Below are 19725 nucleotides of genomic sequence, written 5' to 3'. Positions count from 1 at the left end.
AAGTTAATATATTGCATTTCATTTGAACTCTTTTAGAAAGCATGTTGTATTTGGTCACGTTGTATCAGGTCAAGATGTGGTGCGTCTGGTAGAATCCCAGCCAGTTGATCGAAATAGTCGACCATTACAAGACTGCAAAATAGCTCATTGTGGAGAACTTGTTAAAAAGTCGAAACTCAAACAGCTTGGTGAGTTCTTTCATTAAATGAAAAAAAAGGAAATTAGTAAAGGACATTTAGTTACATTCATATTAGATAATATATCTATTAGAAGGTCCCTCTCCTTCTTAGTAGGAGGTTATATCGAGGTTTTTTAGACTTTGTTGGTCGATTAAACAGGTTTGAAAGTAATATTTTATCGAATTTTTTTATATTTGAAACACGGTTCTTCATGACGTAGATAATTTTTTTATATGACTTTCATGACTTAGGTTTTTCATGACTGTTTCTTGACACTTTCATGAACGTTTTCAGAGAAACAGTTTGAGCACAATTTGAAGAGTCGGTGAAAGATGTTTTGGGTCTAACAAAAAAAGCGTAAGTTTAAAATTATTTTTCGGTGGTAATACACATTCCGATCTTTAGCGTCTATTGAAAAAAGTCAAAAATATTTTTTTGTGACAGGATTTGTATCAAAAGATTTGACTTTTTGTGGAATTTAAGATAAATAAAATCTATAAAGTTTAAAATTATCCATCAAAAATTACGAGCCTGAGAAACTTTGTCTAATTTTTGAGTAAGGAAAAAAAAAGTCCCAAAAAGGGAAGAGATCTTGATGAAAAAATACACCTACGATTTCGATCGAAGAATCGGTGTCCAATACGAATAATCGGTGATAATATCGACCCTATGGTCCTAGATTTTCGGCAGAAGTCTCGGTAAATAAATGCGCGATTCCATCACTGAGAGTTTGATCTTTTGTCAGGGATAAGCTGAACACGCTACTCGAATTCATGTTTTATGCTATTTCCAACTACAATAATGAGTTCACTCACAAATGTACCCCCTCCCCCCCCCCCGATGGCCCCATATCAAAGAGGCACACTTGTGCCTCTTTAAAGAGGCGACCCACCACAATGTTAAGCGATATCCGGTCCTAGCGGTCGCAGAGAGACGGCGGTGATCGCATTTTGTAGCCTAAGCTCAAACTAAGAAACATGCAAAATTTCACCCCCCCTCCGACTTTATCTTCATGGGGGAAAGTGGGCCGGAAGTTTCGACCCTCCCATCACAGCCCCCCTTTAACGTTGTCCGATGGGGCTAAAAATTTAGAGGATAATCTTTCCTAGCGCCTGAGAGCTTATCCTCAAAATTTCAGCTCAATCCGATCACTCCTTCCCTGTTTTCCAAAAACCAAATACAGCCACTTAATGTTCATAAAAAAAAATTTTATCAGCCAAGCCTACAGGCCACAGTTGGCAACGGATCCGGGTGAATGAGGACTCATTCGAACCGGAATTTGACCTGTTAGGGGCTTTTGATATTTTCAGACCGAAAAAGTTATCCCCCGAATTTAGATTTACGAAAAACCTCGTTTTCCCTTAAAAGCCCATGTTAATTTTTGAAATTCCTAAAAGCATAGTATTTCATTATTAAATTAGATCAAAATAGTCCTCTTAACCTGACAAGACCGACTGCAAGCTTCCAAGAATTCCAGCTCTTTCCCAGAAGTTTTTTTTTTGTCGAAAAACGAAAATCTTGCTTTGTATTTGCTTGCGTCGAAAATAGATTGCAGAGACTTTGACAAAAAACCGTTGGGTTTTTTCTGTTGCCGAGCCAATAAAAATAACTAAACAAGAGTCTCTGATAGTACAGTGGTCACTATTCCTGTCTGTCTTGCGGAAGACCCGGGTTCGTTTCCCCGTCAGAGTAAATTTTTAATATATTGAATTTAAAGTAGTATCTCTTAAATTTAAAGTTTAAAAAAGAAATTCAGTTTCTTTTTTAAATCCAATCTATTAAATTCTTCGGCTCAACAGGCGTCTCCAGAAGAATATCACAGTCGGCCTTCAGCTTACAGGTAAGTCTCCACTGCTTTGATAACATGCCGTATACCCCCATGCTTGAAGAAAATTTGAAAAAAGAAAATCTTACTGTGCATTTGATTTGAGTATTCAGGAATTAAAAGTCTTAACACAAGAATCTTCAATAGCGGGGGGTTTGGGGGCGGCAGTCCCCCAACTTTAACACCTGACACGATCAGCTAACAGTTAGTCAAGCAATAATAAGTAATAAACTGTACAAAAACGTGCAGAAAATATTTGAAAAAAAACAACTACGTTTTCTAAAGAGCTAAAGAGGCTGAGTCACAAGTTCGAACCTTAAAACGTGCAGGGATTAGGAGGTACAGTTGGGGGGCTGCCACCCCCACCCCCCAACCCCCGCATTTGCAGCCTCTTTTGTTAAGGTTTTTTAAGTCCTGAACCCTGCAATCAGTTGGTCGTACCAACATGAATGAAACTGTTTCAATGGCATTTTTTTTTAATCTTCAGAGAATTTGGCAATGACAACTTAGTCTGTTACAGTTATAACTAAAAACTTGTCTCTGTTCCAGGTATAGTTATGTATTCAGTGTGATTATGTATGATGGAAAAATAGATGAACCTGAACCTACCTGAACCTAAACTGCTTGTATATGCTGAGCCCTTCTTCTTTTCCCTGTTTTTTTCTGTTCAAAATTGTTAAGTTTATCACATTATAGCTTGTTATTGGTAAGGGAAAATCTCCTGTAAAAAATCCAGCAAACAGGCTCAGTACTGTTTCTAATCAAAGAGATGCAATAGGATGTTCTTACGGTAAAAAATTCAAGCAGACTTCGTTCGTGTTGCAAAGCATTTCTTTGGAAGGGAAAAAGCTGGGGTTGAGGGGGGCTGTAGACCCCCAAAATAAAAATCTTAACAACAGAGGCTGAAAAAGCGGGGGGTTTGGGGGCGGCAGCCCCCCAACTTTACCTCCTAATCCCTGTACGTTTTAGGGTTTGAACTTGTGACTCAGCCTCTAACTCTTTAGAAAACGTTTTTTTTTTTTCAAATAATATATCCCAAGGAATGAAATTCTTTCTCTATGGTTTGCAGGATGTTTTTATTAATCAGAACATCATGTTTCCTTCCATTATTATACATTTTTTAAAATCTTTTCAAGTATTAGGTTGGTAAATTACGCACTCAATCACAGATGGAGATAAATTACAGACTAGTAAGATGACTGGTTTAATATAGGAGGTATAAAGTATGAGCACTTATGTCTTACAGCCACCACACCCAAGAAGTGAAATTAAGTTAATCCTAATGAAACAATTCTTACTTCATAATATGCAGAATAGTTGTATCTAACACATTTTGCACTTTACCCCCTCCCCCAATTTGTAAATATTTAGCCCACATTATATATTTTCAATACATTTTCCCACCCGTAACTTATTCCAGTTTTGTTTCGTCGCGGATGATTTAATTTACAGGTGTACAGGTTTAAACAAGAGAGATGCATTGCGAGAATAGCTGTAAAATATATAATTTGGGCTTTATATTTCAACATTTGTGGGTGAAGTATAGCGGGTCTGCATGCAAGATATGTTAGCTACAACTGTTTTGCATATTATGAAGTAAGAATTGTTTCATTAGAATTAACTTAACCTCACTTCTTGGGTGTGGTGGCTGTAAGACATAAGTACCAACGTATGACTACATTGAAGTAATGGAGAAATACATTAATAGAGCTATATTTGGGATAATCAGGAGGGGGGGGGCATTCTCAGGGGAATTGATTCGATATTTAATCACTTACCGAGTTCTAGCTTAAGGTGAAATTGTGCCGTATATGAGGATACTAACCCCATCTCAATATTCCTCTCATCACCCAAAAGTTTTTTTTTTTTTTTTTTTGAAATCTTCTGATTCTAATTAAACGGCCCTTGTGTTTCAGGAGTTGTTCTTAACGAAATGGGACAAAAGATTAAACTTTAGGGTAAAGAGAAGGGTATTGAGAAGGGGGCAGTCATTCATATACGGAATAATTGTTTTTATTTAATGATGTTTTGATGTTTAATTAATTTCATCATTAAATAAATTTAATGATGTAATGATGTTTTTATTTAATCTCTGACCGTTTGTATAATGCTGGAAAATCCACCTCCGTCCCCATTGAAAATCCCCCCTCGCCCCTCTCAAAAATATCTGTATGTTTCCCAATAACAAATTCTATATCAACAATTGGCAAATTTCATAACTTGCATGCTTTTCTTGGGGGACTGTTGGGGATCATTTTATCCCAAAGACATAGTTGTTGGACCTTTAAACAATTCAGAACATAATAGCTATCTCAAAATTTTGATCGTACGACATTGGGGAAAAAACGGCATGGATAGGGGGAGAGATTTTATACGGTCACTCCTGGAAGGAACAAAAAAAAAACTAATGAACACACATCCGTCATCTTTCTTCTGATAAAACACTCCAAAATTACCGATGGATAAAATTAAACCCTAATGAATCGTATTGTATGTTTGTAAGGATAGTTTATTTTGGGAAATTGGGTTTTATTTTGAAATGCAAATCCACAAAAGTTCGACTCATCCCCCCGATGCTTTAGTCGCGAACGCTCAGCATTCAAGGGCATTTGGAGAGATGTTAGGAATCTTTCAAGTTGCCTCATTCATGGAAGAGCCAATAAATGCGTATTTGCTTTAAACATTCATTTCAGTTCAAAAGTTTTAAAAGGCAGTTGTTTGCACATTTGTCGAACTCATAAATGCTTTCATTAAAGCATTATAAAACATTTGCGTAAAGAATGGAGAATTGAGCAAGCGGGCAGCCTTCCTCGTGTACGGAATAAATTCTGGGTTTGTTTTAAGTTTTATTGTCGCTCTTAACTTTCCTTTGGAATGATTTATTTTCTTAATTTGATCTCATTAAATATCGGCACCGGGGATTATTTTTTTCCAGTGTGGGTAACTTTGTACTTATAAATGGGGACTTCAAATTTTCGAACTTTTGCCCAGTTCCTAAATTCATCAAACAGAGCCATCTTTTTCTTTGTAGAAGCAAAAGAAGAGGGTGAACAGGAAACTACAGAATCCGAAGAAACTGAATCAGAATCTGAGGAAGAAAAGAAGAGACGCAAGAAGAAAAAGAAAGAAAAGAAAAAGGCCAAGAAACTAAAGAAACAGAAGAAAGAAATTGAACTATTTAAAGAGGAAAAAGACAAGTAATTTTTTATCTTTTTTTCATCTACTGCTAAATTTGCTTATTTCATTTAAATTACCTTAAAACATGGTTTTAAATCCAGTAATATTTTGTTGACTTTCGATTTTTCTGATCGTCCTAAGGTTCATTTGGTTACTTTTTTTGTTTAAGATATGGTTGTATTTATTTATGTTTTGTTTGGGGGTTCAGAATACAATTGATTTATTTGCGACAATAGTTTTAGCATGAAGATATCGATATGAAAATAACACAAAAAAAATCAACAAATATGAAAATGAAAACATAATAAAGCTACATAGAGCAGCAGCAGAAATATAAGAAGAGAGCTTCAGCATGAAGATATGAATTAAAAAAATGAAAACTAAGACAAAATAAAGCAGAGCTACAAAGAGAAGCAGCAGAAATGTAAGCAGTAAGCTTTAGCATGAAGATTCTGAGGAGGACACTCCCTCACAACTCTCGGGGCAAGGGTTTTAAGTTATGCCCTGAGGGCATATAAGGTTTTTATAGAAGGTGTTGCCGTAGAAACTTCAAAACAGGTTCATTCGATTGGAAATTCAAAGGGCTAGTGCTCTTTTTAATAGTCGAAAGTGATTGGGGGACAACTGGCCCCCCACGCCCATCAATCCCCCAAATACATCCAATCAAAATTTCGAGATAGCCATTTTGTTCCGCGTATTTGATTTTCAAATAGAAAATGTGATTTTGAGGAAGACACTCCCCCACAACCCTCAGGGCAAGGGTTTTAAGTTATGCCCTGGGGGCATATAAGGTTTTTATAGAAGGAGTTGCCGACTAAACTTCAAAACAGACTCATTCGATCCGAAATTCATCGGAAATTCAAAAGGCTCGTGCCATTTTCAATAGTCAAAAGTGATTGGAGGGTAACTAGCCCCCCTCCCCACGCCCTTCATTCCCCAAACACATCCAATCAAAATTGTGAGATAGCCATTTTGTTCAGTGTAGTTGATTTCCAGATAGAAAATACGTTTCTTAGGAGGAAACTTCCCCACAATCCTGAGGGCAAGGGTTTTAAGTTATGCCCTTGGGGCATATAAGGTTTTTATAGAAGGCGTTGTCGTATAAACTTCAAAAAAGGCTAATTTTATTGGAAATTCAAAGGGCTAGTGCACTTTTTAATAGTCGAAAGTGTTTGGAGGGCAACTGGCCCCCCCCCACGCCCATCATTCCCCCAAACACATCCAATAAAAATTTTGAGATAGCCATTTTGTTCAGCGTAGTTGATTTTCAAATAGAAAATGTGTTTTTGAGGAAGACACAACCCTCAGGGCAAGGGTTTTAAGTTATGCCCTGGTGGCATATAAGGTTTTTATAGAAGGCATTGTCGTAGAAACTTCAAAACAGGCTCATTCGATTGTAATTTACTGAGATAGTAGTCAATCTTATGGTCGAAAGTTATGTGAGGGTAAAGAGCCCCCCCCCCCCTACGCCCACTAGTTTCCAAAAAGAATCACAGAAAAATTTTGATAGTACTGTTTTGTTAGGCATCGTCAATTTCCAGATAGAATAAATGCTTTTTAGGACGACATTCCCTCCAATTCCTCGGGGTCAGGGTTTTAAGTTATTCCCTGGGGGCATCTAAGGATTTTATGGAAGGCGTTGTGGTAGAAACTTCTAAAAACCTCATTCGATTGGATATTCAAAGGCCTAGTGCCCTTTTTAATAGTCGAAAGTGATTGGACGGCAACTAGACCCCCACGCCCATCCTTCCTCCAAACACATTAAATTAAAATTGTGAGATAGCCATTTTGTTCAGCGCAGTTGATTTCCAGATAGAAAATATGTTTTTGAGGAGGACATTCCCCCACAACCCTCGGGGCAAGGGTTTTATGTTATGCCCAGGGGGCATATAAGGTTTTTAAAGAAGGCATTGTCTTAGAAACTTCAAAACAGGCTCCTTTGATTGGAAATTCAAATGGCTAGTGCCCTTTTTAATAATCGAAAGTGATTGGATGGCAACTAGCCCCCCGCAAGCCTATCATTCCCCAAAACACATCCAATAAAAATTTTAAGATAGCCATTTTGCTCAGCGTAGGGTAGTTGATTTCCAGATAGAAAATATGGTTTTGTAGAGGACACTCCCCCGCAACCCCCAGGGCAGAGGTTTTAAGTTATGCCCTGGGGGTATATAACGTTTTAATAGAAGGCGTTGTCGTAGAAACTTCTAAACAGGCTCATTCGATTAGAAATTCAAAGGGCTAGTGCCCTTTTTAAAAGTCGAAAATGATTGGAGAGCAACTAGCCCCCCCCCCCCCGCCACGCCTATCATTCCCCCAAACACATCGAATAAAAATTTTGAGATAACCATTTTGTTCAGCATAGTTGATTTCGAGATAGAAAATATGTTTTTGAGGAAGACACTCCCCCACAACCCTCAGGGCAAAGGTTTTAAGTTATGCCCTGGGGGCATATAAGGTTTTTATAGAAGGCGTTGTCGTAGAAACTTCAGAACAGGCTTATTCGATTGGGAATTCAAATGGCTAGTGCCCTTTATAATAGTTGAAAGTGATTGGAGGGGAACTAGCCCCTCCCCCACGCCCATCATTCCCCCAAACACATCCAATCAGAATTTTGTGATAGCCATTTTGTTCAGCGTAGTTGATTTACAGATAGAAAATATCTTTCTGAGGAGGACACTTCCCAACAACCCTCAGGGCAAGGGTTTTAAGTTATGTCCTGGGGTATATAAAGTTTTAATAGAAGGCGTTGTCATAGAAAGTTCAAAAGGGGCTCATTTGATTGGAAATTCAAAGGGCTAGTGCCCATTTTAATAGTCGAAAGTGATTGGAGGGCAACTAGCCCGCCCCCCGACGTCCATCATTCACCCAAACACATCCAATCAAAATTTTGAGATAGCCATTTTGTTTAGCGTAGGCTAGTTGATTTCCAGATAGAAAATATGTTTTTGAAAAGGACACTCCCCCACGACCCTCGGGGCAAGGGTTTTAAGTTTTGCCCTGGGGGCATATACTTTTTTTATTGAAGGCGTTGTCGTAGAAACTTCAAAAAAAGCTCATTCGATTGGAAATTAAAATGGCTAGTGCCCTTTTTAATAGTCAAAAGTGATTGGAGGGCAACTAGCCCCTTTCCCCACGCCCATCATTCCCCCAAACACATACAATGAAAATTTTGAGATAGCCATTTTGTTCAGCCTAGTGGATTTCCAGATAGAAAATGTGTTTTTGAGGAGGACACTCCCTCACAACCCTCAGGGCAAGGGTTTTAAGTTATGCCCTGGGGGCATATAAGGTTTTTATAGAAGGCATTGTCGTATAAATTTCAAAAAAAGCTCATTCAATTGGAAATTCAAAGGGCTAGTGCCCTTTTTCAAAGTCAAAAGTGATTGGAGGGCAACTAGCCCCCCCCCCCCAACGCCCATCATTCCCCCAAACACATCCAATAAAAATTTTGAGATAGTCATTTTGTTCAGCCTAGTTGATTTACAGATAGAAAATATTTTTTTGAGGAGGATACTCCGCCACAGCCCTCAGGGCAAGGGTTTTAAGTTATGCCCTGGGGGCATATACGGTTTTATAGAAGGCGTTGTCGTAGAAACTTCAGAAAGACGCTCATTTGATTTGAAATTCAAAGGGCTAGTGTCCTTTTTAATAGTCGAAAGTTATTAGTAATATTTTTTGTTGTTGTTGTTGTTTAGACCAGGGCACAATGTTGCCTTAAGATTAAATCAAAATGCACTGTGATAATAATAATTCCCAATAAGGCATCTCAGCAGTATCCCAAGAACGACTGTGGGTATTATGTTCAAACTTTCGAGGCTACGTCTACTCTTAAAATTTAACCAAATCAAAATAGTGTAAGTGTATTCAAGCTATCAAAGAAAGTAAACAGATTTTTTGCGAATGGTATCAAGTTTTCTATTTCAGGTCAACTAGAGGAGGTATGAAACTAAATTAAACAGTACTATTTATGTCCAGATTTTTAAAAGGGTGTATGCTGTTAAAAATTGCTGAAGATTTTTCTCCAGAATACAAATAGCAGGCAAAACTATATATTCTTAAAAAACGAAAAGATTTTAAATATTATTTTTTTCCCCTAAAAAAACTATATCAATATAAAACGCACAGAAAATAGTTTAAAAAAAATTTTCCTCAAAATGAGTTTTTTCAGAAAAACATAAAGAACTCCATTAAACAAAAAATGAGCAAAAATCAAATCAAATAATCTACCAAGCTTGAAATTACCACAAATCAGCATCGATAAATAACTGAAACCCAAAACGAACAGATATTACAATATAAAACCGCGTCAAACTCAAAACGGCCTTCCCAAGGCCAGAACAAAATTTGCATTTTACTGAAAAAATACAAATGAATGTGCATTGTCAGTTTAATATACCTATACTGATATTTAGTAATCAAAATGTTAAAATTATTTGATTTATTAAAGTTATAAAATTAAAAACATTTATATTTTTTTCAGTAAAGTGCAAATTTTGGTCTGACCTTGGGAAGGCATAGGGGTTTTGCGCCCAACTCGTGTTGATTTCTGCTCGTTTTGAGTTTGACTCGGTCAGATGGCTTCCAAACATCAGGATGGGGGAAGGGGAAAGCATGGTCTGGACAGGAAGACTGTCCCCCTCCAAAGCAACTATGGGCTCTGCTTAAACACTAATGACTTTGAGCTGACTGCGCAATTTGACAACGAAAATTATTTAATTTTCAAAATGTATCAAATAATTTGTATGCATTTCCGGGAAATTCGAGGAGATTCTGGATAAACATAAAAGCGCATTTTTGGAAAAAAGGAGCGGGAAAATGGAAGAAATTAACCATAAAAAAGGATGGCGATGTTGTGTGCATAGACAGTTTCTCGCCCCTTTATTGATTAAATAAAAAAAACAAGTTTTTTAAACTGAAAGTAAGGAGCGACATTAAAACTGAAAACGAACAGAAATTATTCCGTATATGGAAGGGGCTTTCCCCTCCTCAACGCCTCGCTCTTTACGCTAAAGTTTTTTATTGTTTTAAAAAATAAAGTTTTGAGACAGAGTCAAACTTCAGCGTAAAGAGCGAGGCGTTGAGGAGGGGAAAGCCCCTTCCATATACGGAATAATTTCTGTTCGTTTTAAGTTTTAATGTCGCTCCTTACTTTCAGTTTAAAAAACTTGTTTTTTTTATTTAATTTGTGAACGTTTTTTAATTAATGTAGGTTTTGATTTTGGCTCACCGTACATGAATAATTAAAATGAAATTCGCATATTAGTTTTACTTTTATTGCGTTAATTTGCTTTCTCGAAACTTACTTAGCTCAATTTATGAATGATTTCATAAATAACAAATATGTGTAACTTACGAATTAACTTACGGGGCAGACTTCATGCTTAACATATTTTTAATACATGTCCTAGGGGGTTTTCTTCTTTGTTACCACCTCCCTCTATACTCTTAAGCTCGAATTTTTTACTAATTCTTTAAAAATGACCTCTTAATAACAAAGGCCATTAATTAGAATAAATAGCTCTTTTGAAAGCACTAAAAAAAACTATAGCGTAAAGAGCGAGGTATTGACTCGGGGGAGAACCCCCTCATATACGTAATAATTTATGTTCATTTTAAGTTCTAATGTTGCTTCTTACTTTCAGTTGAAAAAACTTGTTTTTTTAAATTTAATTTCTGATCGTTTTTAAATAATGCTTGAAAATCTGGCGCCCCCTTCATAGAAATGTCCCTTACCCCAAAGAAACATCCTCCACGGAAAGATTCTCCCGAGTAACTCCCTCTTCCAGCCCCCCCCACCAGAAAAAAATTCTTCCTGAAAATGTCTGTATACTTTCCAATAACCAATCCACTATGTAAACAATGGGCAAAGTTCATAGCTTGCAGCCCTTCCCCTTAGGACTGTGTGGGATAAAGTCATCCTAAAAGATATTGTTATTACATTTTTCGACTATGATGAACAAAATGGTTATCTCAAAATTTTGATCGGGTGACTTTGGGAAAATATGAGCGTGGGAGGGAGCCAAGTTGCCCTCCATTTTTTTGGTGACTTAAAAAGACCACTAGAAATTTTAATTCCCATTCGAATGAGCCCTCCCACAATATTCTAGGACCACTGGGTCAATACAATTACCCCTGGGAAAAAAAACAAAAAAAAACAAACAAATAAACACGCATCCGTGATCTTTCTTCTTGCAAAAAATGCAAACTTCCACATTTTTGTAGATAGGGGCGTGAAACCTCTATAGTAGTGTTCTATGATACGCTGAATATGATGGTGTGATTTTCATTAAGTTTCTATAACTTTTAGGGGGTCTTTCCCCTTTTCTCGAAAATCAGCCAAATTTTCTCAGGCGCGTAACTTTTGATGGGTAATATTAAACTTGATGAAACTTATATATTTGAAATCAGAATAAAAATCTAATTCTTTTGATTATCTATTGGTATCAAAATTCCGTTTTTTAGAGTTTCGGTTACCATTGAGCCGGGTCGCTCCTTACTTACAGTTCGTTACCACGAACTGTTTGAAAAACTGTTCTTTTCGGCGGAAAATGCTGCAATAGTATTGATAATAAACCAAAACTTATCATTTACAAATTTTTTCTTCTTTAAGCTTTAGGTGTTCGAAAAACAGCTGTTTTCTCTTTTTACCAAAAAACAGAACAGAAACAGGTCTTCTGTTTTTTTGTTGACCTGTTCTGTTTCTGTTCTGTTTCATTCAAGCCCTGTTTATTTTTTTCCTGTTTCTTCAGAAAAACAGAACAGTGCCCATGCTTAATTACGAAATATCTAGCAGTAAAACTATTGGCTAAGATCGCATTCTTGGTGGCATTTTTTGAAATTAACGGTATAATGCTTATGCATCCTTGATTTTTTTTTTTTTTTTTTTTTTTTTTTTCTGGGAGTTGCTGCTACTTTTGTTGCAATCTCATGTAAGTTGGGATGTATATGTCTCTCGCTTTTGTATATGGATGTAAGTTACATATATAATAGGGAAGCTAAAAGGGATAAGGAATAAGAATCTCTTATTACATCAAATACTGTACAAAGGAAGTACAATATCTTTTCTGAAATTAAATTGTCTTGAAGCAAGTGTTGTTGGCAATCTCTCCACTCAGTCTAGCGTCTTATGTACTTACCAAGTTGAGTTGGTGCTGTGTGACAGTGTCACGGCAGAAGTTCGACTGTAGGCATTTAGTCCAAAGTGGATGGTAAATTCCTGTCACCTCGTTTCTAAGGAATTCAAATGAAGCTGACTTAAAGTATCTTCGTACGTGGTGAAACAAACATTTTAAAGTCCTCTTTTGTTTGTTCTCTATTTCAGATATAGGATCTCTGTTGAAATAAAATGGTTCCGTTTTCTTACTATAAGGTAATAAAATCTGAGTTGCTGCCATTTATTTACTTACTTGTACTTGAATCAGGACCAGCCCTATCTGACACTAGGAGGTGATAGACGGTCGCATTCCATTGTTTGGCTCAAGGGTCCTAGAGCCAACTGTTTCAAGCCAGGAAAGGTTCCCTCCGTGGCCATGTAGTCTGAACCTACCAACAGGTTTGATGTCAGATTTGATGGTGTTCGTCCAGGATTTTGACTGATATCCACGCCTTTTTTTCAGCTTGGGTGTTGTTTACACTGAAGTGCCATAGAACAAAGGGGGTGTGGCCCAAACTAGGAGAGGCTAAGGTTACGAGTGATCCTTTCCAGCTCAAACTTATGTCCGCCAAGTTCTTCTATCATTCCTTTCGGGACTCAGTTGCGTCGATTCAGTCCGATTATGTGCCTTGCGTACCTGTGTTTGAACGATTTAAGAGTCTGTATTTCGGATACTTTTGTTGGCCATGTTTCGCATTCATATAGTACGAAGCGAACAAGGGATTCATACACTTGGCTTATAGCCTCAATACTAATATCCCTCCTTTTCTAGAGTGGTCCATGTAGTTGTGAAGAGACCGTGGAGCCTACTGATAAGTGGGTGCTGATTTCAGAACTACATCCACTAGCGAATGTCTATGATTGAACCAAGGTATTTAAATTTGTCGGCTGACAGTGATTTAGTATTAGAAGCGAGTAAGACCCCTTGTTGGTCACCGTTTTCTCTTTTTAGTACTGATCTTCAATCCCATAGGAGCACCTGTTGTACTCTTTGGAGCATGTCCTGCGTTTCTAGGGAGGAACTGCCTAGAAGCAAGACATCGTCCGCATAGTTTAAATTGGAGACTTTGAAATCCAGGCTTGTGTTAACTCTAACGCAGCTTTGCATGGTTACGTTAAAAAATCCAGTTCGTTAGAAAGTTGAAAAGCTCTGGGAAGAGGATCCAACGTTGCCTCAAACCGAGTTCAATATGAAACCAAGATACACGAGCCTACAATTGAAGCGAATGAAAATATGTAAAAAAAAATAAAACGGGTATAATATTTTAATAAGTAGGAAAAACATAAAAAGTGAACTAACTTTTAATGAAGAGAAGGCTGTATGTTTCCACTTCACGTCCAGAAGTATTTATCAACGAAATAAATGGGAAAAAACAACTAATTTAACATATAAATAAGAGACAAAAAAAAACAAAATGAAATAGGACAGACGAAAAACAAAAAACGCACGTGTTGAAGTCAAATAATATTCACATTTTTTTTCTGTGTTTTTTTCCTTTTATTTATAGGTTTGTTTAATGTAGTTTAGTTTTTTTTGTCGTTGATAAAGGCTTCCGGACATGAAGTCGAAATGTTGGGACTTTCTCATTATCAAAGGTTTGCTTGTTTTTTTCTATTTTTATCCACTGTCTTATTTAGAATATTATATCGGTTTTTCCTATATTTTTATTTGCTTAATTTGTAAATGTAAAGACAGCCTGTGCCCTAAGAAATTATTTGTAGTATATTTGGATTAGTCAACTGATGACAGTCAACGGTAAATGACAGGGAGGGCGTGTGGAGAAGTGTTCTCGGCCCTGTGACTCCAGATTCACTGATTGACAACGGACAAAGACTCCTCCAGCTCTGCAATATGCATAATCTGGTTATTTCAAACAAGCTCTTTCAGAGACGAGATATACACAAATACACTTGGTATAGTAACGACAAGCAGACAAAGAAGATGATCGATTATGTTATGATCTCGGGTCGCTGGCGCTCGTCGATAACAAATTGACGGACTTATAGGTCGGCGAGCTTGGAAACACAGACCATAGGATGGTAGTCGCCACACTCAGGCTACGCCTGAGAGCACAAGGACAAGAAAGACGGCCTCCCAAGCTCGATCTGAGTAGTCTGGCTACATCTCAGATGCAACAGAAGTATGCTCTCGATATCTCTCACCGGTTGAGCTGCCTCCAAGTTCTGGACGACCCTGAAGTAGCCTGGAATTCGTTCAAATATAATTTACTCAATTCTGCTGGCAGCACCATTGGCTGCAGCAGACACAAGAATAAACCCTGAATATCCCAGGAGACTCTGTCTGTAATTGAGCTGCGCCGGAAGGCCCGTTTAGCAAAGAATATGCCAGAGTACAGACGACTCAATGGCCTGCGCAATAGCCTACTGCACAGTGATAGGAAGACTTTTGTCGACAAGAAAGCCAGCGCTCTTGAAGATGCCTCGAGAAAAGGAGACACCTGCTCCCTGTACAAAAACCTCCGCGAGCTGACGGAAGGGAAGACTTCCACCGTGAGGCGTGTTTTTTCTGCTGACGGAAGCATGCCGGATGACGATGCAGGCCAACTCTCTGCCTGGAGCAGTCACTTCTCAACGCTTCTGAATGCCGAGGCAGTTGCTCATCCCGACCCTGATCTGATTCAAGCAGCAATGACCACACCCGAGGGTACTTCCTACCTCGTCTCGCAACCGTTTACCACCTTTGAGATCCAAAATGCTGTAAAACGGTTAAATAATAATCGAGCCCCTGGCGTCTGTGGTATTTCTGCAGAACTCCTCAAGTACGGGGGGGCAGCGATGATTCTGTGGCTCCAGATAATCTTCTCAGCTGTATGGACGACGGAAAGCATACCGAATGACTGGCGTGCTGGCATCATAGTGCCGCTCTGGAAACGTAAGGGCAGCCAACAAATCTGCTCCAACTATCGTGGGATCACGCTTCTCTCCGTTCCTGGTAAACTCTTCGCCATGTCACTCCTGGACAGGTGTTCCACCTTTTTGCGTAGAAAGAGAAGAGTCAAGCAAGCCGGATTCATGCCCGGCAGGTCGACGACGGAGCAAATGTTTACTATGCGCCAGTCGATCGAGAAGACGCGAGAGATCCACCAAAAAGCATACATCGCATTCGTGGACTTTAAGGCTGCCTTCGATTCTGTTGATCACCGTTCACTTTGGCTGATACTAAGAACTACGGGCCTACCCAAGAAATATTGCTCACTTTTTGAAAAGCTGTATGAGGATACGGAAAGCTGCGTGCAACTCAATGGAAGACGGAGTCCCACATTCTCGGTGAAGACTGGCGTCTGGTAAGGTTATGCTGCCGCTCCCGAGCTTTTCAACTGCGTCATAGACCATGTTATGGCCAGCACGATGAATCGCCTTTAATTTGGTCTTCAGTTCGGAGACCGGGTACTCTCTGATGCTGACTTCGCCGACGACATAGCGCTAGTTGTGAGCACTGTCGATAAGATGACCAAAGCTCTCCAGGTGCTCTCAGAAGAAGCCTCGAAAGTTGGACTGAAGATCAACTGGCAGAAATTGAAAGTTATGCTCCTTGAGCCTCCCACGTCCCGTTCTACTGTAAAGGAAGTCAACATCGGAAGCAACCGAGTAGATGTGGTTGAAGACTTCACTTACCTGGGATCTATTCTGTCGAATGATCGCTTGATCACGAAAGAGCTTACATCTCGAATTGCCAAAGCTTCAGCACTTGTTGGGAGGCTTAGCAGCATCTGGCGAAAGCCAAACATAAGCCGCTTTGCCAAAATGCGCATCTACAATGCGTCAGTCAGCACCGTCCTGCTGTATTGAGCGGAGACGTGGCCAGCTGCCAAATCTATCCTCAGCGCCGTCGATGTCGCTCAGACGAAACATCTCCGAAGAATTGAAAGACTTAACTGGACTGACTTCGTTAGCAACCAGACTCTCCTATCACGTACGGCGCAAACTCCTTTCTCGATGCAGCTCGCCAGTGTACTGTTCGTTAGTACGGCCACCTCCTTCGCCTGCCACACGACGCCCCAGCACGGGTTGCATTTGACTTCGACCCCACCCTACACGGATGGAAACGACCCAGAGGACGCCCACCCACTAGGTGGAAAGACAAAGCCGATGAATTCCTCACCCAAGCCAACATCCCGATGGAAGAAGCTGCGATCCTGGCAAGTGATAGGTCAACCTGGAGGCGCCTAGTCTCATCGTTCTCTACGCCGAACCCTCGGCAGGAGCCTTAAGTCAAGTCAAGTCAACTGATCTTGTGTGGTACTCCATCTTCTAGCATTGCAATCCAAATCCAAGAAAGGACAGCCGGATCAAATGCGTTGACAAAATCGGTGAAAACCGCTGTTGTATTTGCTGATGTTGTTCCTATGTTTGCCGATCTGTCTCAGTGTGACAGTTGATCAATGCATCCCATGCCTGCTCTAAATCCAGCTTGATTGGGTCGGGTTGTCGAGTTTCTTCCAGATCATAAGCGATTCAGGAGAGCAATAGCAAAGATGTTTGGTAATCGATGATATACTGCGGTAGTTTTTGCATTCAGTTCTTTCACACTTCTCGAGTACAGGGATAATAAGTGAGTTTTGCCAATTCTCGGGGAAGGATTCTTCCGTGCAAACCGCAGTGAAAAGATCTTGAAGTCCTGGAGGTAAACTTGGAGCCGCTTTGAAGATATTCGCTGGGATCGACTTAATTCCTGGGGCTTTGTGATTCTTGAGTTTCTGATCGACATCATCATAGGGGCTATGCTGACTAGTTTCAACTTCACTAGCGGGGCGATTAGAAGAGCTGCTGCAATTTGTGTATATAATGTTCGAATAAGAGGGTCGGTGCAGATATCGCAGGATTAAGTAATATCGCAGGAGGCATCTTTGAGAAGCTGGTAGAGCTTCCTCGACTTCTGATTGGAAGTAATCAGATTGAGCCAATCAGGAAGCCAGTCAAGTTGATTCCTGATTGAGCTTCCTCGACTCTGATTGGTGTGCGACCTTCTCCATATCCGTTGCCATCTGATCCAAATGTCTCCGGCAGTCTTGGCGAGCTGATTTGTGGAATCGCTTCCTGATGCCCTTGAAGTCAGACGACGTCCTATTGTTGCCCAGTTACTGCTTCTTCGATGCCCGTTTGGTGGTCTGGTGCCACAATATTTGAGATTCCGATATGCAATTGAGTTTTAGTGAGGGTACCATGACGCGTGCTGCTCCCAATATTTTATTTTATGATTTTTATTATGGGTAAATAGTTTTTAGTCAAAATAGTTAGTTTTATTCAAAATTTCAAGCCCCTAGCTCCCGCCCCGACAAAATGACTCTAGATTTGAGTCAGCTCATTTGTGCTTTTCTTCTTACAAAAATAGGCATTCAATACGCTAGTGAAGTCGTATCAATAATGGGGGGGGGGGGAGATATATCCAAAAAAGTCTGAAGGGCCTTACTAATTCCTGGATTTATTTTTTCTTTCCCGATTCCTTGCCAATTACTGGAACTTTTAATTTACCGTCTGCCAATAATGTTGCTAAAACATGATGTCATATTTATAATTTGTATTTGACAGCTTGAAGTTTATGTTATTAAGTATGTCAATTTTAATAATTTTTATTAAGTTTCTTGTTTGTTTGTACTTGCTGGATAGGGCAAAGCATTTTTTCGGCTTATACATCTTTGTGTTATCTTAGGAAAGACTCGAAAAAAGTGGAAGCCGAGGATGAAATCTATTGCTCAGTTGATCCGACAGAGATTCCCGATGTTCCTCAACAGCGTTTTCTTGATCGAGCTTCGAAGCGTGAAGAAAGAGACAGGGAAGAGCGTAAAAGAGAGCGAAGCCCACGAGATGAGCGTAGAACGGATAGAAGAGATGGTAGAAGAAGAAATGATGTTTGGGGATATGACAAGGATAGGAGGGATAGGAAACCTCAAAGGTTTGATAAATCGGGAAGAAAAGTAAAAGGACGTGGGTTTTTGGTAAGGTTTTGTGTTTTTATTTCAGAGGAGTTCTGTTTTGTAAATTGAATTATTAGAAGAAGAAAAACATATAGTAAAAAAACCTGGAAGATCAATCATTTACAGGTTGTTTTTGTTAAATATTGTTTGATAATGTATAATTATAGTTAAATGTAATTTACTTATTATATTTTGTTATAATCTAAATGATTTAAACTATGTAATATAATTTATCGTATAATATAGCAATATTTATATTACTAATAAATTCAACTATAGATTGGTAAATATAAAACAATTCCCTCTGAAAAGGCTGGCGGAAAACCAATATTTTTAAGATAATAGTGAATATTCTGCTACAATGGATTGTTGTTGGGGGTAATCCCCACTCAATTGAGGTTGACTTATAGCTTCCTACCCTTAATAAGAACAATTGATTGGATTATACAACATTTTTAGTTAAAGACAAGTGAAAGAAATTTATAAATAAAATGGCTGAATCGTTTAATGAAGAGAGAAAAAAAAATCTAACATAGTTCAAAAATTTAGGTTTCTGTTATCAAATGTTTATCGTGGTCAAAGTAGGACATAAGAAAGAAAGCAATTCACTTTTTGAGCCCCCCCCCCCCCGCTCATATATGGCCGAACCTTTGTGAAACTTTAAAATTTTATTTGAAGAAACCGTGTCACATAAAAGAATTATATTTAGTGCATAATTCTGGCTGTTTTATGTTCGATTTGTAATTTTTGTGTATTGTTCGCCTTGTTTGCTTTTCATCATTTCTCCTATTATGTCGTCATTGCCGTCCAATATAAAAAATGAATGTTTACCTTTAGCTCATTTCCAAAAATAGCTCTCAGAATAAGTTTGGTTCTCAATAATGTCAGGCTCACAACCCGAAAGGCGTACCTGATAATTCCTGTACGCCATCGGTTCTTCATCTGGGCTGACAGGTCGACAGCCTCCGTGCTGTCGAATATTGAATTTGCTTAGATTCAAAGCTTGAAATTTTTTCTTCGCTGTCGAGCTCAGTAGTGTTATAAATGAATAAAAGCAGGCTGTTTTAGTATTTGCCCAAATATGAGCAAATTTGAGCTGAATGGTGGTATTTTGAGCTTAATAATATTGAAAATAACAGAAGCATTTTGTTTAAGCATATTGCTCAATTATGAGAAAAATTGGGCTAAATAGTTTGATTTTGAGATTCATTAACCTGAGTAATGTTTTAAAAGAACATAAGTAGGCTGCTTAAGCGTATTGCTGAATTATGAGAATATTTGAGCAATTTTAGCTGAGTGATGTTTATTTTGAGCTAAATAATGTTCTAAAAGAACAAAAGGAGGTCGTTCAAGCGTATTGCCCAATTATGAGAAAGTTTGAGTAATTTGAGCTGAATGGTGTTTAAAAGAATATAAGTAGGCTTCTTAAGGGTATTGCTCAATTATGAGGAAGTT

At 38.6% G+C, this 19725-nt stretch overlaps 1 protein-coding gene across 3 annotated transcripts in view; it reads left to right on the top strand.

Annotated features, from left to right (window-relative positions):
* Moca-cyp (nuclear cyclophilin protein Moca-cyp) overlaps positions 1-19725 on the top strand; it is a 100988-nt gene that overhangs the window by 54628 nt on the left and 26635 nt on the right. For all 3 annotated transcript variants that reach the window (XM_089094273.1, XM_089094274.1, XM_089094276.1), the window contains 3 exons: positions 37-188; positions 5036-5201; positions 18006-18291. In XM_089094273.1, coding sequence (XP_088950399.1) covers positions 37-188; positions 5036-5201; positions 18006-18291 — 604 coding nt within the window. The remainder of the gene's footprint in view (positions 1-36; positions 189-5035; positions 5202-18005; positions 18292-19725) is intronic.

Source organism: Artemia sp. Qi Xiang Cuo, chromosome 9 (assembly GCF_049724085.1).
Source record: "Artemia sp. Qi Xiang Cuo chromosome 9, ASM4972408v1, whole genome shotgun sequence".
NCBI lineage: Eukaryota > Metazoa > Arthropoda > Branchiopoda > Anostraca > Artemiidae > Artemia > Artemia sp. Qi Xiang Cuo.
The sequence above is the reverse complement of the archived record's forward strand: the minus strand, read 5'-3'. Positions and strand labels throughout refer to the sequence as shown.